At 33.6% G+C, this 24,034-nt stretch overlaps 2 protein-coding genes and 1 pseudogene across 3 annotated transcripts; 2 read left to right on the top strand and 1 right to left on the bottom strand.

Annotated features, from left to right (window-relative positions):
* Window positions 1–1,245: 1,245 nt before the first annotated feature.
* Window positions 1,246–2,312, top strand: LOC150033241 (uncharacterized; annotated as a pseudogene).
* Window positions 2,313–4,854: 2,542 nt separating this feature from the next.
* On the top strand, window positions 4,855–12,234 carry LOC120089272 (isocitrate dehydrogenase [NAD] regulatory subunit 1, mitochondrial-like). The gene is made up of 4 exons (XM_039046690.2): window positions 4,855–5,461; window positions 5,981–6,220; window positions 11,551–11,629; window positions 11,740–12,234. Exons 1-4 carry the CDS (start codon window positions 4,943–4,945, stop codon window positions 12,012–12,014), a joined length of 1,113 nt encoding a protein of 370 aa, XP_038902618.1. The 5' UTR covers window positions 4,855–4,942; the 3' UTR covers window positions 12,015–12,234.
* Window positions 12,235–13,144: 910 nt separating this feature from the next.
* Window positions 13,145–17,199, bottom strand: LOC120087642 (uncharacterized). 2 transcript variants are annotated; one of them, XM_039044483.2, is made up of 10 exons: window positions 16,954–17,199; window positions 16,786–16,844; window positions 16,661–16,701; window positions 16,499–16,530; window positions 16,327–16,355; window positions 15,982–16,018; window positions 15,817–15,873; window positions 14,845–14,921; window positions 14,180–14,253; window positions 13,145–13,435 (listed from the first exon to the last, which is right to left on the bottom strand). In XM_039044483.2, exons 1-10 carry the CDS (start codon window positions 17,041–17,043, stop codon window positions 13,416–13,418), a joined length of 516 nt encoding a protein of 171 aa, XP_038900411.1. In that variant the 5' UTR covers window positions 17,044–17,199; the 3' UTR covers window positions 13,145–13,415. The 2 variants fall into 2 exon arrangements, with proteins under 2 accessions (XP_038900411.1, XP_038900413.1); XM_039044485.2 differs by lacking the exon at window positions 14,180–14,253 and having other exon boundaries at window positions 16,954–17,156.
* Between the last annotated feature and the right edge of the window lie 6,835 nt (window positions 17,200–24,034).

The raw sequence follows: 24,034 nt of genomic DNA on the forward strand, positions 1-24,034 counted from the left end.
ATTAGATTATTATACTATAACTGAATAATCATTAGACAACAAATTGAATATATTAGATTATTATACTATAATTGAATAATCATTAGACAATAAATTGAATATATTGAATATATTAGATTATTATACTAAAAAAAAAGAAATATAATAGAAATATATATAAAAAAAGGGAAAAAGAGCATGGAATGCCGAATGCTTGCCACTTGTTACATGAACAGTACCACTCGGTATGATGGCTTGTTCGAGATCACTAAGTATAAAACACCTTAGAGAAATTGTAACACACGAAGAGGTGTGTTTAATTTCATATCGACATGCTGGTATAATTGCAGCAGTGAACAACCTAGCAAATGGTTGGACGGGACCAAAATGTCACCATCGTTTCTGCTTACGACATATCGTCGGCAACTTCAATAAAAAGTATAAATTTAATTCATTGAAAAATTATGTTTATCGTGTCGGGTGTCAGTTTCAAATTCAAAAGTTCAACAAAGCAATTGAAGATATCAAAGGAATAAATCAGAGCTGTCTAAGTTTTTTTGACAACATTAGTTTAGAGCAATGGACTCAAGCACATGATGGAGGATTCAGATATGGGTGGATGACGACAAATCTATCAGAGTGTATAAATGGAGTCCTCAAAGGAGCTCGAATGTTGCCTATAAATGCTCTTGCTCATATAACCTCGGTGCGACCTCACCTGCCGACAAGATTAAAGAATCGATGTTAAGTTTAATATTGTTAGGAACACAATTTCGTGAGCTCACAGATGATGCAGATAAGAAAACTGTCATAAGATATACGCGAGCATATATATTACAAATGATGGGTGGAAGTCTGTTTTCAGATAAATCAAGTCATTTTGTTCACTTGATGTTCCTGCCACTGTTAGCTAACCTCCATGATACGGGGCGATATTCATGGGGTGGAGCATGCTTGGCATGGTTGTATAGACAACTATGCAAAGCAACAAGACCTGAGGTTCGAGAGATAGCTGGGCCTCTCATACTTTTGCAACTATGGGCTTGGGAGCGATTTCCAACAATGGCTCCACAGCTACATCATGTTAATGACGCTCAGTTAGTTGGATGAGCCTACAGTTCTCGGTATGTTGTTTTAATTCAATTTAATTTTTATATCAATGATCCAGTTAATTTAAATTCTAAATTATCAATTTAAAAATTTAGGTGGAGAGATAAAATTTGTGTGACTAGGACAGCCACACATGTAGTCAACCAGTATAGATACATGTTTGATCTGCTTCAATTTGAACAAGTACATTACACTAAACCTAATTGATTGTTTTATTCACATTTTTATTGTATTGTCTTTAATATTCTCTAATATAATATTTTGTGTTTCAGGTTATTTGGGAGCCGTACAAAATTATTGTGCATACTTTGCCTAATTTTTGTACGAATGGTCAAAATATATGAAGGATGATGAGTCCTCTCATATGTTTTCACATTGGTGAGTGGCATCTTCCTGACAGGGTGATGAGACAATTCGGTTTTCTGTAAGATGTCCCATCGCCTTGTAATATCAAACCCGTACTGCATGATATTGACCTAAGGACTGGAGAGTTGTCCGAAAAAGTTGCACATTTGGTAGTGCGATGGCACTATCGTGCAAGGTTTATTGTAATGGGGGTTTCTCTTGAACAGTTTGACACAGATGTCACTTCAGAATATATTCATTGGTATAATAATATTACAAGGCGCTACGTCACTCGTTCGGAAGTAGCTGTGGGTCATCTGGTAAGTGAATGAATATTATCTATTTTTTTTAAATTTAAATTTATTTTAAATATTGTCTAATTTTTTTATAATTCATAGAGATCGAACAACAATAGATTCCGTGAGGTTGCAAATGATCCGAACCAGGTTCTTGCTATATGTAGTGACAACCAAAGCTATATGAAGGAAATTCATTATATGTACGATATACCTATTATTCCTCCACCAGCTCCTAGACGTAAAGGACCTGTTCGGGAAGAGGATGAGTTTGATGAGGTTGTACATAATGTGGAAGAGTTGCCCCATATGACGCAGACACAGAGTCAAACTAATTATGTTAGTCCAATGATGATGATGCCAACATTTGGTTCAGGACATTATGACTCAAAGGCTAGTCCTTCGTCTTCATACGTGCATGGACATGGTCGGAGTCGTGGAGAGCATAATGAATATTTATATTATGAAGCGCCTGCAGAGATACCAGAGCAACATCAAGAAGAACCCGAGCAACCTCAAGTTCGAAGTCGACGACGACAACCAGCTCGAAATCGACGACGTCCACCTTGTGGGACACATTGATTTTTGTAATTATTTTTATATAAATGAGATATTTAATTTACATTTTTTTATTTTTATGAGTTATTATTTTTTTAATTTATTCTTTTTAGAGTTTAAATAAAACAATAAAATATTTTTAGAAAATGAAAAATTAAAAAAAAAAAATTAGAAAGAAGAAGGTGGAATGTGTAATAATTAAAAAGAAAAAAAAGGAAAATTTGTACAGTATTCTCGTTCTCTATCAAAATCTCGCTATTTCGCTCTTGCTCTCGCTCTCGCTCAAAATCTCGCTCTCTCAAACTCTCGCTCTCTCTCATAATTTCACTCTCGAATTTGATTGGGAAGTTCAGTGACAAAAATAAGGAGATTCATTAGCTCGTTATTTAGTCAGACTTGCTGAGATGACAGAATCCGTAAAAATTATTCAACAAGCTTTGGAAGGAATTCCAGGAGGACCTTATGAAAATTTAGAAATACAATCTTTTGATAGATGAATGTCTCCGGAATAATAATTAAACAGACTCAATAATAATGTTAGGAAGGGCAAGGTCGGGGTTCAAAGTTTGACGTACAAGTGAAAGGAAGGTCGAGGGTTCAAAATTCGACCTATCTAGGTCGAATTTTCAACTCTCGACTTATTTAAAAAAAAAACAACAATATTTTTACAAATAGTTTGAAAACAACAATATTTTCCTAAATAGTTTCTAAAAGGACAATATCCTTTTAATTTTCCCGATTTTTGTGGGTTGTATCCATTTAAATTCTAAATTAATCATTATATCAATTTAAACTTTGAACTTTCATATGTTTATCAATTTAAATCATGAACTTTCATAAGTGTATCAATTTGAACCCTCCATTATGTTTTATTTCGATAAATATGGTGTGAGACTTGTAATTTAATCAATTAGATTTTTAAACTTACGTAACCAAATCAATTTAGAATCTAAATTAAGATTTATTTGAAAATTGTCCATCAAATTATAATCTTAATCTTACTAAATCGACATTTGTAAAAATCTATTTACGTATAAGAATTTACACATTGATAATTCTCAAATATAATCCTAACAAAAGTTTTAAACCAATTCACTTATAATCATTTATAAGTTTAATTGAAAAGATTAAGGTATCGTTTGGTAAAAAATTTGTGTTTTAATTTTTGAAAATTAAGCATCTAAACACTATTTTTACCTCCAAATTTCTTTCTTTGCTATTTACTTTTCACGAATGGTTTAAAATACAAAGCCAAATTTTGAGAATTAAAAAAAGTAGCTTTCAAAAAGTTTTTCTCTTTTTTTTTTTTTTTTTTTTTTTTTTTTTAATTTAGCTAAGAATTCAACCATTGTACTTAAAGATGCAAATAATTGTAAGGAATGTGGATGAAATAAGCTTCATTTTAAAAAACAAAAACAAAAAAAACTTATGGTTAACAAATGGGCCTAAATGTTTTGTATGATATTTTTCAAATTAAATATAAAAGAAAGTGTAAATTGATACAAGTTTAGAGTTTAAATTGATACCTAGGAATAAGATTGATGAGAATCAAGGATGACTTTGTTTGGTTGTGCATGAAAATGTTATCAAGATTTTACAGGAATAAATTATTTTTGTATTTAATTTACAAAATTAATCATGAAAACTTTGTAAATTTTTAATAGATTAATTGATAAACAATAAATTCAATTCAAAGTTTTGAGAAAATTTAATTATTTAACGATCAAATAATAATATTAATTAAATTATTAATTACAAATATTTGTAAAATAAAAAATTTATAATTAATTTTACATGATTACATAATTTGATGGGATCAATATGATGAATTTATATAATTATGATTAATTAATAAAACAACTAAAGAATTCTAATTAATCAATGATAAATTAATTACAATTATACATAAAAATAAATTCATTTTATATTAATCATAATGATCATTAACAAACTATAAATATAATTAATTAATTAATTGATAATTTTATTGCACTAATTCTTTACAATTTATTGAAAAATAAATATGGATAGGGTATATAAACTAATTTATTAAACTAAAAAAATTAGTAAATTGTTTTAATATATATATATATATATATTTATTTATTTATTTATTAAATAAGAGTAGTTAAATTCATACACTATAATTTAAGTTTTAATATAATTTTATAAAATATAAATTTAATTTTCATATAATAATTTTAATAATATATAAAATAAGAAAATAAAGAAATGTATTAAAAGATTAGAGAGTGGAAATGAATAAAACTCACGCCAAAGCTATAAAACTTATTAACAAATGAGGAGGTTTATTTCTTATTCATTTTCACCTTTAATCCATAAAATTATTAGTATAAATTGATATTTATCATTTTTAGAGAGAAGGCTGACACATGGCACTTCCTGATTGAGTCAGGTTGGGCTGCAAATGTAGCCAAAAACAGAATCCCCGAAAATCATTACCTATATATATTGATCACTCTACAATTCCTCCTTTTCTTCTTCTTCTTCTTCTTCTTCAAATTTCTCCTCCTTCCATGGCTTCTCTTCTGCAACTTCCATTTCTCTCCACCTTCTTCCCCAACGCGTAACCCTCTCTTTCTCTCTCTCTCCTGCACAAATCTCCCTCTCCTCTTCTCCATTTTCACCTCCCAATGGCCGGCCATCGCGCATTTCCGATAATACGCCGCCTCATCTCCCCCTGCCGGATCCATTCTCGCTTCTCCAACGCCCGATCCCTCACCTACATGCCCAGGCCCGGCGACGGAGATCCGCGCCCGGTCACTCTTATTCCCGGAGACGGAATCGGTCCTCTAGTGACTAACGCGGTGGAGCAAGTGATGGAGGCGATGCACGCTCCCGTCTACTTCGAGCGCTACGATGTCCATGGCTATATGAAGGAGGTTCCTAGAGAGGTAATGGAGTCTATTTTCAAGAATAAAGTGTGTTTGAAAGGCGGATTAATGACTCCGGTGGGCGGCGGTGTTAGTTCACTCAATGTGCAACTCAGGAAGGAGCTCGATTTGTATGCCTCGCTTGTTAATTGTTTCAATTTCCCTGGATTGCCTACGCGTCATGAGAATGTTGATATCGTCGTCATTAGGGAAAATACTGAAGGTGAGTACTCTGGCCTCGAGCATGAGGTCGTTCCTGGCGTCGTTGAGAGCCTCAAGGTAATATATAATTCTAAATTTCTGGTTATCGTCTGATTTTTTTTATCGATGCCCTGTTTGAAGTGGTATAGCTGATTTAATTTGTGACAGTCCCTAATCTTTTGTTTTTATGGCTCTGTATCTGATTCTCTGATTGATTGAAGTTATCTCTGTTCAATTTTTGAACACTATGGACTTATACACCTCGTTCTTGGGTTGATCTAAACGAACAAAGCTAAACAAATCCTGCATTGCATTTACATTAATTTTTTTCTTTGAATAGTTTCAATCTTTCTTAGGATAGAATCAATTGGTCATATCAATAACATTTTTGTCAGAATTTGTGAATGGAGACTTGCTGATGCCATCACTCAACCTATATGAAATCTAAATTCCTCTATACTGCAGTAATCCAAGCAGCGAACATGCTGTTATATAATCTCTTATGTTCAAATGGATTATACTCTCCATTTGTCAATTCTATTTCCTCTTTTCCTCATTTCAATGCAGTAACCTGAAATATAGCCTGAATTACTGTAGGTGATCTCAAAGTTCTCCTCAGAACGCATTGCTAAATATGCTTTTGAGTATGCTTATCTGAACAATAGAAAGAAAGTGACGGCAGTGCACAAAGCCAACATTATGAAACTTGCAGATGGTTTGTTTTTGGAGTCTTGCAGGGAGGTGGCGTCCCAATACCCAAGTATCCAATACAATGAGGTTATTGTTGACAACTGTTGCATGCAGCTTGTTTCAAAACCTGCGCAATTTGATGTAATGGTATGTAGCTTTCTAAGCTCATATTTGTTTCGTTCAATGGTTCTTTTTTCTGTCTTTAATTATTATGGAACGCTAGAGTCGTATACAACAGCTTTCTGGTCCCTGGTAAATGCTTCTTCCTCCTTTGGAAACTTGAATCAAGAGGCAAAATGGTTCCAGCTTTTTCCTGAGCACGAATTTAAATAGAATTTCGAGTTCATTACTTGATATACTAGGCAAGTCAATCCACCGAGATTGGTGATTAAAAAGAAACTTTGGTCAAAATCTCAACTAATTTAGGTCATGAGTTGAAGCACATACACGGACATGTCTCATACACGGACATGAGACATGACACGATAATATGTTAAACTAGGATACGGACACATTGAAGAAACGGTCTATTATTATTATTATTATTATTAGAATATATAAAAAATTAACATAAAATATTAAATTCACCCCTAGAAAAGCATAAAATATCAAGTTAATTAACAATTTAGGAGATGAAACATTTAGGTTTCTATCTTAAATTTTTTATGTTTATGCTTTTTCTTTTTATCTTTGATTAAAAAATGGCTTTCCTTTTTTTATTTCTTATCATAGTTTGACATATAATTGATCTGGGTTTTAAATTTTGGTCCAACTTAAAAGGTTAGACCACTTTCTCCTAAAAAAGTTTCTTACATGTGTCTAGAAAGTGTTCCAAATGTGTGCCACGTGTCTAGAATTAAAAATAAATATTAAAATAGAACATGGAAATTTGTGTGTCCGACAATCTACCCTAAAATGGAATGTCCGTGTTTCATAGGCTACTTACCTCAGGAAGATTACTTCTCTTGCACTTTTGTTGATCGATTATAAATGGTGTGCATTTTGATCTTAATTTCCAAGGAAACTTGAATCAAAATTTCGTAGGAAAATTATTGGGGATACTAGTTCTCGTGCAAATTTCTCAATTAATTAAGGTTATAGAGAAAAGTTGAGAATTATGGAAAATCATAACTCTGAAAATAATTAGCAGTGGCATTTGAACAGGAACCCAAAATCTTGGTTGGGTTACTTGTGCAAATTAGTTTGGGTCAGTTTTAATTTGCTGCCGTGTAGTATAAATTCTAATCGAAATGGAAAGTCATACCTGTTAAAATAAAACAGTAACCTTACTTCTTCTGAAGCTTTTTTACTAGTCTATACAAATATATTGAATGTATATGTATTGGTTCTTCAAAATATTACATAGAGATTGTAAATATTTCAAAATGGAGTCAAAATATTTGAGCTTTTAAACATTTATTGGGCTCCAAATTCGTAGCTTTTTAAATGTAAGGCTTTATTGTCACATGTAATGCAAGTGAATGAAGTGAGCGAGGAAGCAAGTGGGTGAGGATCCGGAGAGTGAGGGACTGTCTTCTCTATAAGTAGTGTCCATCATCATGTTTCCTTCATTAAAAGCTTTAAACTGTTTGTCTCATCTTTTTCTACATACTTTTTCAATAATATAATGGGGCATGCCTATGAATAACTATCATAGATGGACATTATATTGTTATATTGTTAATGGTACAAAGCTGAGGGGAATGAATTCAAGTTATATTGTTACAGTGACCAACTAACTTAAACTTATCTCGAGAATTTCCTTGACAAGTAAATGAAGTATATTAAGATAATTGTCCCATGAGATTAGTAAGAGTGCTCGCTCGTCTCTCAAAGTAGTCACACAGAGGTAAAAGAAAATAGGGAATAATACCTTTTTGGTTGTCACATCCCCTCCCGATCCTACCTCTAGAACCTGAAAGGAGGCGTGAGGACGGCAAATACCACCCTTTTGTGATACCTACTGCCTATCTGAAACTTTTGTCTCTTACTAAAACTCAAATCAAGTAAATAAGCAACAACTCTTTGGCCAAACTTATTTTATTACAAACAGTATAACACTTATACAATTCCTAGACTTAACTACAAATGCTTACAACAACTACTTAAATCTGAAAGTGTGGTTGTGGCATGACAGACCTCGACCTTAGTAGCACCCTAGTTTCGCTACCTGAGAAGAAGATATGAAAGAAAAAAATGAGTTTCAAGAATCTCAGTGAGTGGTAACAGCTTAACGAGTCTCTTTCAACCCAACAAATAAAAGCACATCACATTACGAGGTCAACATTCAAACCTCAGTTTTGAAAGAGTCTGGTCTCAAACCTACCTACACACACGATAGATAGTTAAAACTAATATTTATCATAATCGCTTAAAACTCCTATGTTCCCTATGTGCACATAGATCCCCGCTTATGGGCTTAGAAGCTAGGCCCGTCAGCCTTCTGACCATCCCAAATGAGGTTCCTCTCACAGGCTCAAGAACTAGGCTTCATGGCCCCCTGACCATCTCGTGAGATTCCACTCCGGGCTTAGGAACTAGGTCTGTTAACCCCCTGACCATCCCGGTCACATATTTTTTTTTTGTTCTGGCTACTCATTCATAACATAAACATATAATTAAAAGATATGCTTAAGACCTTAAAAGAATACCATTCCTTGTTTTGCTGGAACTTTTCTCTCTTTCCAAGTTCCTTGGTTCCTCCGGCTTCCTTTTTGAACCCTAAATTCCAGATTCACTTTGAAGCTCAGATTAATCATCATTCTAGACCTTATTTCGAGACACATCCTTCAACAAACTTTTTTAGAAATGTCTTAACTTAACTTAAAATTTGAGCTTCAAACTCCACCGCAAGGGCTCAGAATCTCAAGATTACTTCACCTTGCTCGGCTGTCACCAATTCTGTGAACACTTCTCGGTTTCCTTCAACTTTGACAGCCCTTCTCTTATATTTTCTTTGCAGCAGCACTCATCCATAAACTACACTCAATTTCTGAGGTTTTGGCTTAAGAATCACCTGACTTGCACGAGTATTTTGGGAGAACTCCTCGTTTGAACTTGGGTTACAGTCTGCCCCCAACACTCGAACAACACTTGCACCTTCTGTCTTTTGATCAACGCATGGTTCTTGCTATCAACGCAAGGTTCCCTCCAAACTTGCTTTCAAACACTCTTTCCAATGTCCTTTGAAGGGAATTTGTATTGTGGGCTGAAGTGAAAACCTTGGGTGTTATATAGGCGTAAAAAACTCTTCCTAGTTTGATACCTCTAGCTTGTTTGCATGTCTAAGTGTCTTCTACTTATGCTGCCAACGCCAACCCTTGCCACATCTAAACTGAAGTGTCCTCACCACCTTTAACCAATGTGACTCCTTCAATTTGCATGTCTTCTTATGCGCCCACCTCAATTTACATGAACTCCAAGACAATCCCTTAGTTAACCACATGTCTAGATGAGTTAGCAGCTTCATCCTGTCCTTCAAGTTTTCCTTGTCATCGCATAAACTCCCTCATGGCCGCATATCCTTACCTTTGGCGCATGCATCCATTAAAGCGAACGCATATCCTTCATCGCATGTCACTCATACCAACCTTGTCATATGCGCCCGTGAAGCCCTTTCTAACCTCGAATGACCTTGGCGCATAATCAACATTAACGCATAGCAAAGTTTATTAACACATGACTAGGGCCCTTCAACACATAGCTAGTCTCGGCCACCACTCTTGGCCAATAGCTTCATGCGTTCAACATGTCTCTTATTCCCTACCTAGTCACATGCGTCCAACTAGCTTCTCAAGTCCAACGCTTAGTCTAAATGACCACATTCTCCTTCCCATGCCTAGCCTTATGATTGGCACATACTTCATAGGCCAACGCATAGCACCTTCATCACATGGTCCTTCAAACCTTGGCATCGCATGAGCATCGTACGGCCTTGTCATGCTCATCGCATACCTCAATGCACAGCTTTCTAGCTTCATTGCATAGCTCTAGTGCACATCTTATGCCCATCAGTCGCACACTCCAACGCACATCACATGTCCAGCGTCTTGCACTCATCGTCTTGCGCTCATTGTGCAGCCCCGCGTGTAACTATGCGATCACCTCGCACAACGCCCCAACGCCCAGCGCCCATGCTCACGCGCAACCGAGTGCTTCTTTGCTGGCGCCTGGCCCATACTCATTGCATGATGACCCTTCCTTGATGCACGATCACGCAAGCCTCTTGTTAACGCATGGCCATTTGACATGTCCCTTGCCCACGCTTGGACAACTCCTCCATGGCATCGCTCGACCAACCCACACCATGCGTCTATCATGGCTTGGCCTTACACCAACGTATCATGGAAATCCACCAACTCATGTGCCTATGCCCTAGCTCCAATGCATAGTTTGTCCTTGGCTTCAACACTTAGCCTCACACAACCTCTATAAACCTTGGTCGCTACACACACACAATGCCTCATGCGTCAATGCTTCCTAACACTAACGCATATCTAATCTTGGCTTCTATACTTAACCAATTTTTCACTTGCTAAGGCTAACACAAAGCCACCCAAGAGTCCTATTTCAACATTTAGAAATTCTTCTTCCTTTTCTCTGACCTTTTTCCTACAACATAAAATTACTTATACTTTGTGTCTATTACCCTAATTACTCGCTTAAGTAGGGAAAATGGAACTCAGGTTTCACATTGGTCTCTAGGTTTTGGCTCTAGTTTCTATTTAGTTCCTAGGTTTTAAAATGTTGCACATTTAGTCCTTAAGTTTTGAGTTTTGTTTCAATTTAGTTCCTAAGTTTTAAAATGTTACAATTTTATTTTTGAAATTTGAATTTTGTTCCAATTTGGTCCATGGATTTCAAGATTTTACATTTTTAACATCAATTTTTCATTAAATACTTACTTTCAGTCATTGACATCAATTTCTATTAATTAATTAAAATAATTAGAAGTGAAATTTTAAATTTAATTTTAAAAGTGATAAAAATAGTGAAACTTAATTAATTATAATTTTTTTAACGATTTTTAATTTATTAATATAAATTAACTCCAAAAGATAGAAAATGAGTATTTAGTGAAAAATTGAGGTTAAAAGTGTAAACCTCGAGATATAGGGAACAAATTGAAACAAAATTCAAATGTCAAGAGTAAAACTGTAGCATTTTGAAATTTATGGACTAAATTAAAACTAAACTGAAAACTTAAGAACTAAATGTGTAATATTTAGAAATCTAAGGAGACTAAATAGAAACCAGACCTAAAACCTAGAGACTAAAAAGGTATTTTTTCCAAGAAAATATGTATGAGTTTCAATTCATCTTTGCTTTTCTCTGCTTAATGCTTCTCTCTCTACTCCTCCCTCAGATTGAGTTAGTTCCTCTCTCCTGATTGTTGTTCTATTTTCTTGATGCTTATATTTTTTGTTATTCTTTATGTTGAAATTTTGCTAAGAATGGCTTTGAATTATTTGGATCAGGTGACTCCCAACCTTTATGGCAATCTAGTGGCAAACACTGCAGCTGGTATTGCTGGAGGCACTGGTCTCATGCCAGGAGGTATAATTACTATTCAAATTTGGTCATGGGAATAAGAAGGATACAGTTGAGTTTGTTTTGGTTGAACTTGAACTGATTATTGTTTTGATTATATATATATTATAATACAGGGAATGTGGGGTGTGATCATGCGATATTTGAACAAGGAGCTTCAGCAGGGAATGTGGGGAATGAGAAAATAGTGGAAGGGAAGAAGGCAAACCCAGTTGCTTTGCTGCTTTCATCGGCAATGATGCTGAGGCACCTTCAATTTCCTTCATTCGCTGATAGACTTGAGAATGCTGTTAAACGTGTGATACTTGAGCAGAAGTGTAGGACTAAGGATCTTGGTGGAGACTCCACTACTCAAGACGTTGTTGATGCTGTTATTGCCTTTTTGGATTGATTCTCTCCTTAACCTCACTCACACACCTTTCAACCAGGTTCTATTCTATTTATTTCATTCATTTTATTTAACTATATCATTTCTTTTTTTATTTTTAAAAAACCTTGTCAAATAATGGAGGTTTTAATTGAAGTTTTAGGGTGAGATTAGTTCTTTTAATAAACTTTCCCCTCCAATTTTGGTTATAAATGTCACGGAAATTGTAATGTTATTTTGCAAAGTTGTGATATGGGTTGGTTGAATTGAATGGTATCATTTTTTGAAATATATAGATAAAAATCAATCTTAAAGTGTGAAATGTGAATGTTGCTTGGTTTCTATTTTCTTTTTTTTTTTCGGTTTCAAACAAATAGAGGTTGGATTTTGTGGACGAAGTTTATGATACTTTTAATATCTTAACCTAGTTATTTCTAAAAGTTGAATTCGATCGTGAAACATATTTTACAAAGGAATGCATACAACTCATCGTTACCAAAGCTATTATTTATTTGAACTAAGCAACCCCTACAACTCATCGTCACCAAAGTTTCACCAACAAAAACCTTGAAGGCCAACCTTTTCTAAAGTTGAAAGCTCAATCTCTTGCTCACTTTTCTTGGTTTGAATGAATTTACATACATTAATGGCATTTTCTTGTTCTTGAATGGTTTTCTTTAATTATTTTAAGTGGTATATGTTCTACTTCAAGTAAATATCATATTTTCTCTTTTCAATTTACACAATGCTTTCAACCAACATAGTCATCATATGACTCACACTTTAAGCACAATGATCCAATCAAACCTTCAAAAAGGAAAATCCAAAAGTTTCATAGTAAAATACCTCCGATCATCACTTATTTCATGCTTATTCAATGACATGACATAATGAAAAAGGTTAAATTACAAAGTTGGTCCTTATGATGTGAAAAAAAGTTAGAATTTAGTCTTTGTTAGAATTTGGTTCATCTGGTTTGATAAAAACCTAAAAAATAGTCCTTATGTTTTGATAAATTCTTATACCTTGTCAAAGTATCGTGTTTCATTAATACTTGGTAGCAAGAGTAGAGGAGTGCTTTCAGTAATAGTAGGAAATGAAATGAAAATGATAGGCTAGCTTATGAAATTTTCTATATAACGGAAATGATAATATGAAGCTAACAAAATAAACCAATATATTGACTGATCATGTGAATAACTGATACACAAAAGCCGCAATATAGAAGAGGTATAGAAATGAATTACTAATACTGTAATCAGATGAACCTTTTCCAGCATCAAATCTAGCCAACAGATAAACAAACAAGATACATCATGCTACTGAAAAATAAGTTCATGGTTCATATACCACCATTCTAGATCCACAGGTCGCACAAATAGTTTCTGCAGAATGTTGTCCCCTCCTTGTCAAATATTTACACTTTCATATTCTACAATTAGCAGCTGAAAGGAAATGAGAAGAATCGAATCAGTAGCTACCACACAGGTGCTTAAAATTAGGCAGCAAGAATATGGAAATGGAAGCAAAAATTTTACAGTGAATATTTGGAGTTCCAAGTTTTGGAAGTGCTCTAGGTAGGGCTAACAATGATATGGCTATGTGGGTGAGCGTTAGTGTTGAAAGAAATGAAACTAAGCGCATTATATTAGCATAATGACAAAAGAGGATGGCAATTTATTTTAATACGCCTCTTGTCCTCTTACTTCTAACTTAGTACTCAAACAAACAGGCACGTGATCATTTTGGAAGAATAACATGATGGTACCTAAATATATTGAGATATAATAAGTAACCAAACTACAAGATGAACCAAGTTTTTGAGGTACTTGGACCTTCCCAATCTTGATATCACTCTCAAGCTATTCACTTGCCAAAATATTATCTATCTTCCTTATTCTTCTTATCTCTATTTATAACCAAATTCCATAACTGACTCCTCTAACTAATTACTAATATACTCTTAATATTCCTCTTAACACCCTAATACCGTTCCTCCTATCATAACAGCACCAATCTCTTATGCACGGTTCATTTGTTGAGTCGAGGGCAGGGAATAAGACAGAAACGAAAAACTACGAACGAGCGAAAGTGAGCATAGCAGGAGTAATTAGCATGAGGAAAATGAATTCACAAACATGCCAGCAAAAGATGATTTTGCTTGGTGTCATACTAATTCAGACACTCACTGCAATAGACAAACTGGTTGAGATCTAGAGTCACCCTGCCTTGTTTTGCTGTATCAAAGGAATTAAACAAATTCCTGCAACCAATCCGAGAAAATTTTAAAAACGAAAATAAACTTCGAATAATCAAAAGACAATGTTAGATTTCTACCAACTAGGGAAGTAGTAGAAAAATTCAAAACACAAGTATAACTTGCATATTAATCTCACGAGACAATCTGTCTGACTTTACAACATTTAGGCACCAAGGAAACTCTTAGGATATTAAATCCTAGCTATGTGGCCATCATGGAAATATTCCCTCTAAAAAACTCGTATACTAGAAATTAAGAATTAAGGTTAAGTTACAAATTTAGTTTCTAAACTTTCATATTTGTATCTAATAGATCTTGATCTATAAAAAAAATACATTTAAAAGGCCTTTGAACTTTTAATTTTGTGTCTAATTGTAAGAGGTCTCTACCTTTAAAAATGTTAAATAGGTTTCTAAACTTATCAAATGAAAGAAAATTATATATATAGCTTCTCTAGGACTAGGAGTAGATGAATTGGAATAATGGGAGCCCCTTCCAACCAGCCAAAAAATACATGGAGAGAAATATTTCGTCAGAAGATCAAAGATGAATTTCCCATCATAAATGCACAAATTTGCTTCCAAAAGAACCTACCCAGCTGATTGAACAAATATACAGAGAGATATGAAGTCGTCTAGCCGAAATTTCCCATTCTTCTTTTGATCAAAGCTCTGCAAGTACATTTAGAAATATAATAGAAGTTCAGATCCCCAAACAGTTACAGGGAATAGATATCCATTCATCGTACTCACAATCAACATGTCTTGCATAAATAAGGACCCATTTGGTAACCATTTCATTTTTCATTTTAGAAAATTAAGACTACAAACACCCTTCCAACTCTAAATTTCTTGCTTTATTATGTACTTTTTAGCAATGTTTAAAAAAATCCAGCCAAGTTTTGAAAAGTAAAAAAAAAAAAAAAGTTTTCAAAAATTGTTTCTAGAATTTGGTTAAGAATTGAACTCTTATACTTGAGAAAAATGCATTTCATCGTAAGAAATTGAGGAAAAATTCCAAAACCAAGCAGCAAACCAAACCAATCACACATAGAAAGCATTATGGAGATGGAAGAAAAAGGCGAGGCAGATTTTCTTTTACCAAAAGATAATTAGAAGGATGAGAGGTACCAGAACCAAAAGGACAAAATGGAGAGAGATGGAAAAAAGGCTCTCTTATGGAAGATTACAAAAGAAGAATGGTTTATACTGAATAGTGGACGGAGGAGGTGAGCATTGCTTGTTAACACTTCACCTATGAATTTATTTATCTTCATGCGTCAAGTTTCTGTCAAGATTCTTATAATTCAACGCCCAATACATGCAATTTCTCCCAATTGTTGACATTGGAAATCATCTAGTGTTAATGACTCTATAGTAAGTAGTGAAGGACTGCTGCTGAAGATCTAAAGATAAGTTCTAACCATGAAGTTCATTAGCTTGAGCCTTCCCACTAAATTTTTAAACAAGCTTTTAACACATACGAATGGACCATGATATTTACCAAATAAGACTACTGAAATTGCTTTATTTCAATTTTCAATGGTGAAATGAAAATACGGTTTACCTCACAGACAGTATAAAAAGCCGGAGAGTCCAGCATGAAGCCAATTTTAACCAATGCCTGAAAGGATGGTAACAATTCTAGATGTAAATGCAATGTGAATATTATTCTTTCCAAATTGATCCTAATAGATATATAGAAGTTAATACTTAAAACCCAAGTACACACCTCGTATACATCATCGGGTACTAGATAACCACGTCCTCTGTCAAATGAAGAAGAGAAGACATCAAGATATAAACTAAACGTTCCAAGTTAAATTCAGCTGCAACTAGGAATTCTGGCTAATTAGTAACAATTGTTTATGGTACATAGAGGCCAACAGCAGATATGGAGACAGAAATCAATGTGGCCACATATAAAGCAGAAGCTGCCTCTGCCCCGAATATCGGCTTCAAATTATTTGTAAGTCTCCAGGCAATTTACAACAAAAATTTCAAATAAAACGTATAATGTCAAGCAAGATAGGGTTCAAGTATTCATCAAAATTATCGAAAGAGAATTCTAACTCACCTTTCCAAGTCAGAGAAGGCTTGCTGAAGCTGAAAAAGAAATTAAAAAGTTATCAGAAGATAGAACCGAAAGCAGATTCTTCGATTAAATCGATTTATTTAATTCACGAAAGAATAAAATGAATATAATTTCAAGACTACCATTAGATAGATAGATAATCCAGAATACAAACCTTAAGGAGGAACTTGTTGAGAGCTACAAACTCTGAGAAAAATGCATTACAACATCAGAGAGAACATCAAATTTTTGGAGAATAGATTACAAAACTCATGAAAATCAATACCGCTTCTCAAACGTAAACAAAAGCCGTAGGTTTAAATATTATGTTACTTACCTTCGAAGCTCATAGTTCCATTTCTATCAAAATCATACATTCTAACAAGAAATCAAAAAATTAAAAAAATATATATCAGCGGAAAATTCTTTACATAGATCAGAAGAAGAGGAGATTACGAAGACCTGATCATTTGCTGCACAATTGAGTGGGGAAAGTTGAGGTTTCCAACCGCCAGAGCATTCTGATCATGGAGGAAACCAGAAAATTATGTAAACGATTGAGACTTTGAGACGAAAACAATAAAAGCTCTGAGGAAGAAGAAGAAGAAGAAGAAGAAGAAGAAGATTAACCTGAAGCTGAGGAGCTGTGATGCTTCCAGAATTCTCCGAATCGACTCGATTAAACCACTCCTTCAAAATCCCCGTGTTCTCCATTTTCATTAAAACTGTTTGATTGTCAGGGGATTTTGTTTTTCATAGAAGGGAATCGGGATTGAATTTTACACCCAAGAAATGGGAAACGATAGAACATCCCTTTTTTCTTATTTATTTATTTATTTATGTTATGTATTTATGTATTTATTTTTATTTTTTTACAAATTAGATAATTAACCACCAAATGATATTGACGAAAAGGAATAGATACATTGTTCCTAAGTTCTGGTTTGATTTTTAGTTTTGAAAATTAAGTTTCCAAATTCCTAGCTTTTATGTCTACTTTTTACCCATATTTTTAAAAATCTTACTTTTATTTTTTAAATTTGGTTAAAAATACAACTCTCCTACTTAATAATAATATACACTATGGTAAGAAAATTAAATTAAATAGGCTTAGTTTTTAAAAACCAAAAACTAAAAACAAAATAATTACCAAACGTGGTCTAAAATTTTAATTTGGAAAATTTAGTTTCAATTTTTAAATAAAGATTTGGGTTGTTTTCAAATACATAAAAATGAACTAATTTATTTACAAATATGACAAAATATCACTGTCTATCGGTAGACATTGATTGATGTTTATCCGTAGACATTGATAGATGTTACCTATTATTGTTTATCATTAATAAACAGTGACATTTTGCTATATTTGAAAATATTTCGAGCAGTTTTTCTATATAAACAATTACACTACAGATTTCAAAAGGTTTTTATACATTAATTAAGTATTTTATTACAATAGTTTCAAATTAAAAAAAAGGTAAAAATGTACTTGTAATCCCTAAACTTTAATCTTTGTGTCTATTTGATCCTTGAAGTTTCAAAAATTACATTTTAATCTCGAGGTTTGAAAAATATTTAAAAAGGTTCCTAAGTTAATTTGACCGTTAATTGACTAATAGAACAATAATGTCAATATTGAAATAATAAATTTTAAATGAGGTTGGAAAATTTTATTAATTTTATATTATGTTTTTTAGATTACATATTTTTCTATTTTTTTTAATTCCATCTATTCCTTTCTCTTTCTTACTTTTTGCATGGATTTTTTTTTTTTTTTTTTTTCATTTATGATATGGATATATTAAAAATAGAACTATTTTTAAATATAGAAAAATAAATCAAAATATTTACAAAATATAGCTAAATTTTATAACTATCAATGATAGACGCTGATAGACACCAATAGACTTCAGTGACATTGTTAGACACTGATTCTGATGTGAATATATTAAAAATAGGGTTGTTTTTAAATATAAAAAAATGAATCAAAATATTTACAAAACATAGTAAAATTTTAAAACTATCAATGATAGACGCTGATAGACACTAATAGACTTTTATTAGTGTCTATCAGTATCTATCAACGTCTATCATTCATAGTTTCGAAATTTTACTATATTTTTATAAATATTTTCAACAATTTTACCATTTGAAATAATTTCTCTTAAAAATAATAATGAAAGAAATAATATAAAAATAGAATAGCCTAACTTTTAGGATAAGAATTGTCATGGCAATCGAAAATGTCCTATTGTGCATGCTTCTAAAGACTCTTCTTTAAACATAAAATCCGGAATTGAAATTCTTTGGCCATGTTGCAAAATCCTTCAACCATTGGCAACTAATCTCAATCTCAATCTCAACCCCTAAAATCCAATTTCCTCCCCTAAACTACTCGATCCAATGTTGAATCGGTATATTCTTTCATGTTTATAATTGCAATGACATGCACAATCATTTAAAGATATTTTCGTGATTTTTGTAAATTTAGATAAATTAGAGTAATAAATTTTTATTAATTTAATTTAGATCCTTTAGAAACTTAATTTATGATAATTCAGAAAAAATTGATATAGTTTCTTTTAATCAAGGTCGATTCAATACGGGTTTATATATGATTATTACATATCTAAATATTCATTCTAAATATTAGTAACTTAGTTGTATTTGTATTTAGTTATTTGAATATTAGAATGAAAAAATGAATTATAAATACAAGATTAATTAACTTGGTAAGAATGTGATATTAAGTGGAGGAATAGTCTTGTTATTTACTATTTTTTGTACTTCGTAACTTTTTGTCATAAGTTATTAATTGAATTATTAATAATGTAAAACAAAATCATTAAGAAATTAAAAATATAAGAGTTGAAATTCATTCATTGGTTCTTGTTTAATGAGAGTACATAGGAAATAGGAAGAATCTTAGTCATAACTTAAGTTAACTTCAATCATAGTCTGGTTTCCTTAACCTAACCTTTTGAGCTTCCATCTAGGGTAACTAAGAGTTTAGGTGGATAAATTGAAGAGTCAAAAACAATATTTGAAAACTTTTTGGTCATGTATGCATGGAAGAGAGAGAAGAACAAGCTTGCTCACATTCCAAAAAGTTGTTATGCTTAAGTCTCCTAAGTGTCTTCTCATTCCTCCTTCAAGAGAGCCTGAAAAAAATCTGAAAATCTCTTCTTTAGCCACCATCCTAGTGCTGTAAATAATACTTTTTAGAAAGAGTAATGTGTTTTCAAAGTTGTTTTAAGTGGTGTCTTTAGCTTTCACAAGATTGTTCAACAGTAGCATCAAAACGGTAAGAAAGATCCCTTTTTAATCTAATTTTGTACTCAATTTTTCCCTATTGATTTTCATAGATCTCAAAAATGTTCATACCCTCTTTTCCAATGCATTCTAGTATTACTTCAAGCTCCTTAGTTACTTAAAGTTTTCTTCATCCATTCTTACAAAAAGATAGGAAAACACATTCAATGATAAGGACAATTTTCTCTAGTTTTCAATTTTCTTTGAGGGTTGTTCTTAAAAATCCTTAGTAATGTTCTAGTGCTAATTAAATCTAAAAGAAATTTAGGTCTAAAAATCAAAATGAAAAATACTTCAAAATAGTCCATAAAACTAGTCTACAATAGTGTTTTATCAATGTACTCACAATCTTTCTAGTTTTAGTTTGATTGATATCAAGATTAAAATATGTTGGGTCTGAAACTCTCGAAAAGTTTAGGGAATTCAAGACCAAAACATGAAATTTATTAGGTAAAAGAATTAAAAGATTAAAATATGGTGAGTATATGCATTTACAATTCAATAACTATTTGGTAGGTCACGGAACTCGATCCCAACTCACAGCACCTGGAACACCTCAACAAAACGGTGTTGCAGAAAGGAGAAATCGAACATTGTTGACATGGTTTGATCAATGATGAGTTCTATTCAGTTACCTCAATCCTTTTGGGGTATGCAGTACAAACTACAGTATATATTCTAAACATGGTTCCTTTAAAAAGTGTTTCTGAAACACTGTATGAGTTGTGAAGTCATCAACCTCGCATATTATAACACTGTATGAGTTCAAAAAATGCTACATTCTTAGAAGAAGATCATATTAGAAGTTATCAACCTTGCAGTAAACTAATATTAAAAGAAATGACCAAAGATACTACAGATAAATCAATAAAAGTTGTTGATGAAGCTGGTCCATCAACAACGGTTATTGCCCTTGAAGGAAATCAAACATGAGGATTTCTATGAGCAGCGAAATGATCGTTCCAAATTTCATTCAAAATATAACATTAACAATTACAGTCAAGAAATGAAAACTTACAGGCCATGCACTAAATTACAGCATGCTTTTCAATATAATCAAGGGAAAGAATATCATACCTTTGAAGACTCATACTTCAAACTCCCTCGATCATAAACGCTCGTTAAGTCTCCAAGATAGCAATACATGAATGCTCAAACACAACGACCGCAACACAACACAATCAATCAGCAAACACCAACTCAATGATCTCCAAGATCATGAACCTAACGAATGACCTCCAAAACCTGGAACTCAATCGAGTTGAGTGAAGAGACCACCACAATGGCTATCTTAATATTCTCAGTGTGAGAATCTAGAAGTGTGGACTCTATGTGGACTTGATTAGAGGAAGAGACCAGAGGAAGAACAGTCGTGTAGACGATTGAGCAAGTGGGAGATGACAAGAGTCAATTGCATAAACGAATGCTCAATCGTTTAGAAGAAGGCAAGCAATCGTATAGCAAAAGCCTCGTGATCGTTTATCTACGACCAGCTGAGTGAACTATAGCATAATGTCACTCACGATCGTTTAGTCTCTTTTTCAGCTATCGTTTAATGAAGACAAATCTCACTTGACAGGGATCCATGAGTTCTTTCTGAGAATGGAAACTCTCACAAATCTACTAAATTTAGGAAAATATTTTTTCTTTTTATCTCACAATTACCATGAAACCACCAATAACCTCCCACTCAATTGGTTATTAGAGAAAAATAGATAATTATCCAATAATTAATATTATTATAAATATATATGATAACCAACTTACCATATTATATTTATAACTTATAGTTTTAATATTTCATCTCATGAAACACATAAACCATAGTTTTTTTTTTCTTTCTATTTCATGGTACTTAATGTAAATCTCATTTACATTAATCCTCTATTTGATGTATCTTATATGTCACACCGATCATATCATATATAATCGAATTTCCTTTAGTCAATTTGAACATTTCAAATCAACACCAAGAACTGATTCTCAACTTGAATCCATTGAACTACCAAGGGGACCTTATGGACATGTAGCTTGAAGCTTCAACGGTAAGTGAATAACTGACTAAACTCTTTAGTCACGGGATCCACCATCCGTTAACTGCCAGGCACTCCACTAAAGATCGACAGCTAGACTTTCCTTACTACAATATATTTTGTGTCCATATTAACCAATCAACAGTCCGATAGCCCTTCATAGATCGCTCATAAGTACAACTTGGCCAATAATCGTTTTGCCCTTGTAGTTACATCTAATTCCTTAAGTACCACTGATCCTTCTAATGAACATAAGTTATAGTTCTACTATGACTGAGTCCTCTCTTCCAAAGAGAAATTGTGGCCACTATGTTCAAGACTTGGAATCAGCTCTTAAGAAAGCAATCTATCTACTTCCACCTGCTTCGGGGAAGGAGTGAATTCCATCTTGTGTAACTGAGTTCCCCACTCTCAAATAAGACAAATCCCCAAAAAGGTAGGCATGTTGAGTTGGCAATCTGGCCACTCTCACCCATACCAATCAAAGAACTGCCCTCAAATGCAGGAGTTCCCAAAACACTCAAGATTAAGATCATGTCACCTATGGTTGTTTAGGTAAGATGTAAGTCTTAAGTATCAACGACGCTTTATAAAGGGACTATTCATCTTGTGGTCCGATCTTATACAAACTCTTTATATAGAACACCCCCGCTGGCATGTCTCTACATGAATGGTTAGGATCTACCATCTGTAGTAGTTCACAACACTTGCAAACCTCTACAAAATGGGCCATATCCATAGTGTAACCAGGATCAGGTATCCCTCCTTAATCCTTATACTACAGACCTATTTAGGTTATCACTTAAGGCATGATCCACTTGTATATCTCATATACATGCTTAAGTTTACATACAATAACCATGGAGCTTTATTTATTGGATATGAGTAAATATCAAATAAAATAACTCTTATTTTATTCATAACAATGTGTATAGTTTATAAGCTACGAGACTCTAGGAGAATTAGGACATCAATCTCAACAATCTCCCACTTGTCCTAATGCCTCGATAGAATAATGTACAATACATGAAAAATTACGAGTATAATATCAATAAACTAGGGCATACTCTATACCCCAGTATCATCTCCCACTTGCCCTAGACAAGATGCCGTGTGTCCTGCAGACCCAAACTCTCTAGGTAACCCTCAAACACTTTAGCTGTGAGAGCTTTTGTAAATGGATCAGCAACATTGTGCTCTGATGCAATCTTCGTGACTATCACATCACCGCGATGCACAATCTCCCTGATCAAATGATATTTCCGTTCGATATGCTTGCCTCTATGATGACTTCGAGGTTCCTTTGAATTTGCCACAACCTTGCTGTTATCACAATAAAGAGTGATCGAAAAATCCATATTTGGAACAACTTCCAAATCTGTAAGGAATTTCCTCAACCAAACAGTCTTCTTAGTTGCTTCACAAGTGGTTACGTATTCAACTTCCATAGTGGAGTCTGCGATGCATCCTTGCTTGATGCTTCGCCGTATTACATCCCCTTCATTCAGAGTGAACACTGGCCCCGATGACGATTTACGAGAATCTCTATCAGTCTGAAAGTCAGAATCTGTGTATCCTATAAGGATCAGATCCTTATCTCCATACATGAGCATGTTGTTTCTCGTTCTCCAAAGATACTTGAGGATCGTCTTGGCTGCCGTCCAGTGATTTAATCCTGGATTAGACTGATAACGACTGAAAATCTCTACTACATAACAAATGTCGGTCTGGTACACAACATTGCATATATTAAGCTTCCTATAGCTGAAGCATAGGGAATCTGTCTCATCTCCTCAACCTTTTGAGATGTCTTAGGACATTGATTCTTAAACAATACGATTCCATACCTGAAGGGTAATAAACCCCTATTGGAATCTTGCATCCTATACCTGATCAACATTTGATGGATGTATGATGCTTGAGACAAGGCCAACCTTTTGTTCTTACAATTCCAAATGATCTAGATCCCCAGAACGTACTGTGCCTCACCCAAATCTTTCATTTGAAGCTGGGCAGCTTGTCACACCCCCTCCCCAAACTACCTGCTAGCTTAGTTAGGGAGATGGCGTGAAGCCAACAGATGTCGTCCTCCTCCAACGATACCTGTTGACCCTGCTGAAACGTTGAACCTGATAAACATATTAATCTTAGATATAAAATACTTTACATGTAACACAACACAGCGAAACCCCTGAAAACCTTTAGACACACATGTAGTGTAGTCTTGACATAACTCGGTTTGGAAAATAACTTGATAGAGATATCACAACCAAAAACATATCCAACTGGGGTTTACACAACCACGACATCTAATGCTTACACAACCATAAACTATCCAGTTCTTACAAAGACATTTACAATACAAA

Source organism: Benincasa hispida, chromosome 10 (assembly GCF_027475165.1).
Source record: "Benincasa hispida cultivar pf3 chromosome 10, pf3_genome.v1.1, whole genome shotgun sequence".
Lineage (NCBI taxonomy): Eukaryota > Viridiplantae > Streptophyta > Magnoliopsida > Cucurbitales > Cucurbitaceae > Benincasa > Benincasa hispida.

Excerpts from the sequence above, each read along its gene's own strand:
- LOC120089272 (XM_039046690.2), top strand. The coding sequence starts at position 4,943 with ATGGCCGGCCATCGCGCATTTCCGATAATACGCCGCCTCATCTCCCCC. Across the intron at positions 6,221-11,550 it reads CTGCGCAATTTGATGTAATG|GTGACTCCCAACCTTTATGG; the intron begins GTATGTAGCTTT and ends TATTTGGATCAG. Across the intron at positions 11,630-11,739 it reads CACTGGTCTCATGCCAGGAG|GGAATGTGGGGTGTGATCAT; the intron begins GTATAATTACTA and ends ATTATAATACAG.
- LOC120087642 (XM_039044483.2), bottom strand. The coding sequence starts at position 17,043 with ATGAAAATGGAGAACACGGGGATTTTGAAGGAGTGGTTTAATCGAGTC. Across the intron at positions 16,845-16,953 it reads TCACAGCTCCTCAGCTTCAG|AATGCTCTGGCGGTTGGAAA; the intron begins GTTAATCTTCTT and ends CTCCATGATCAG. Across the intron at positions 14,922-15,816 it reads CTTTTTATACTGTCTGTGAG|AGCTTTGATCAAAAGAAGAA; the intron begins GTAAACCGTATT and ends ATGTACTTGCAG.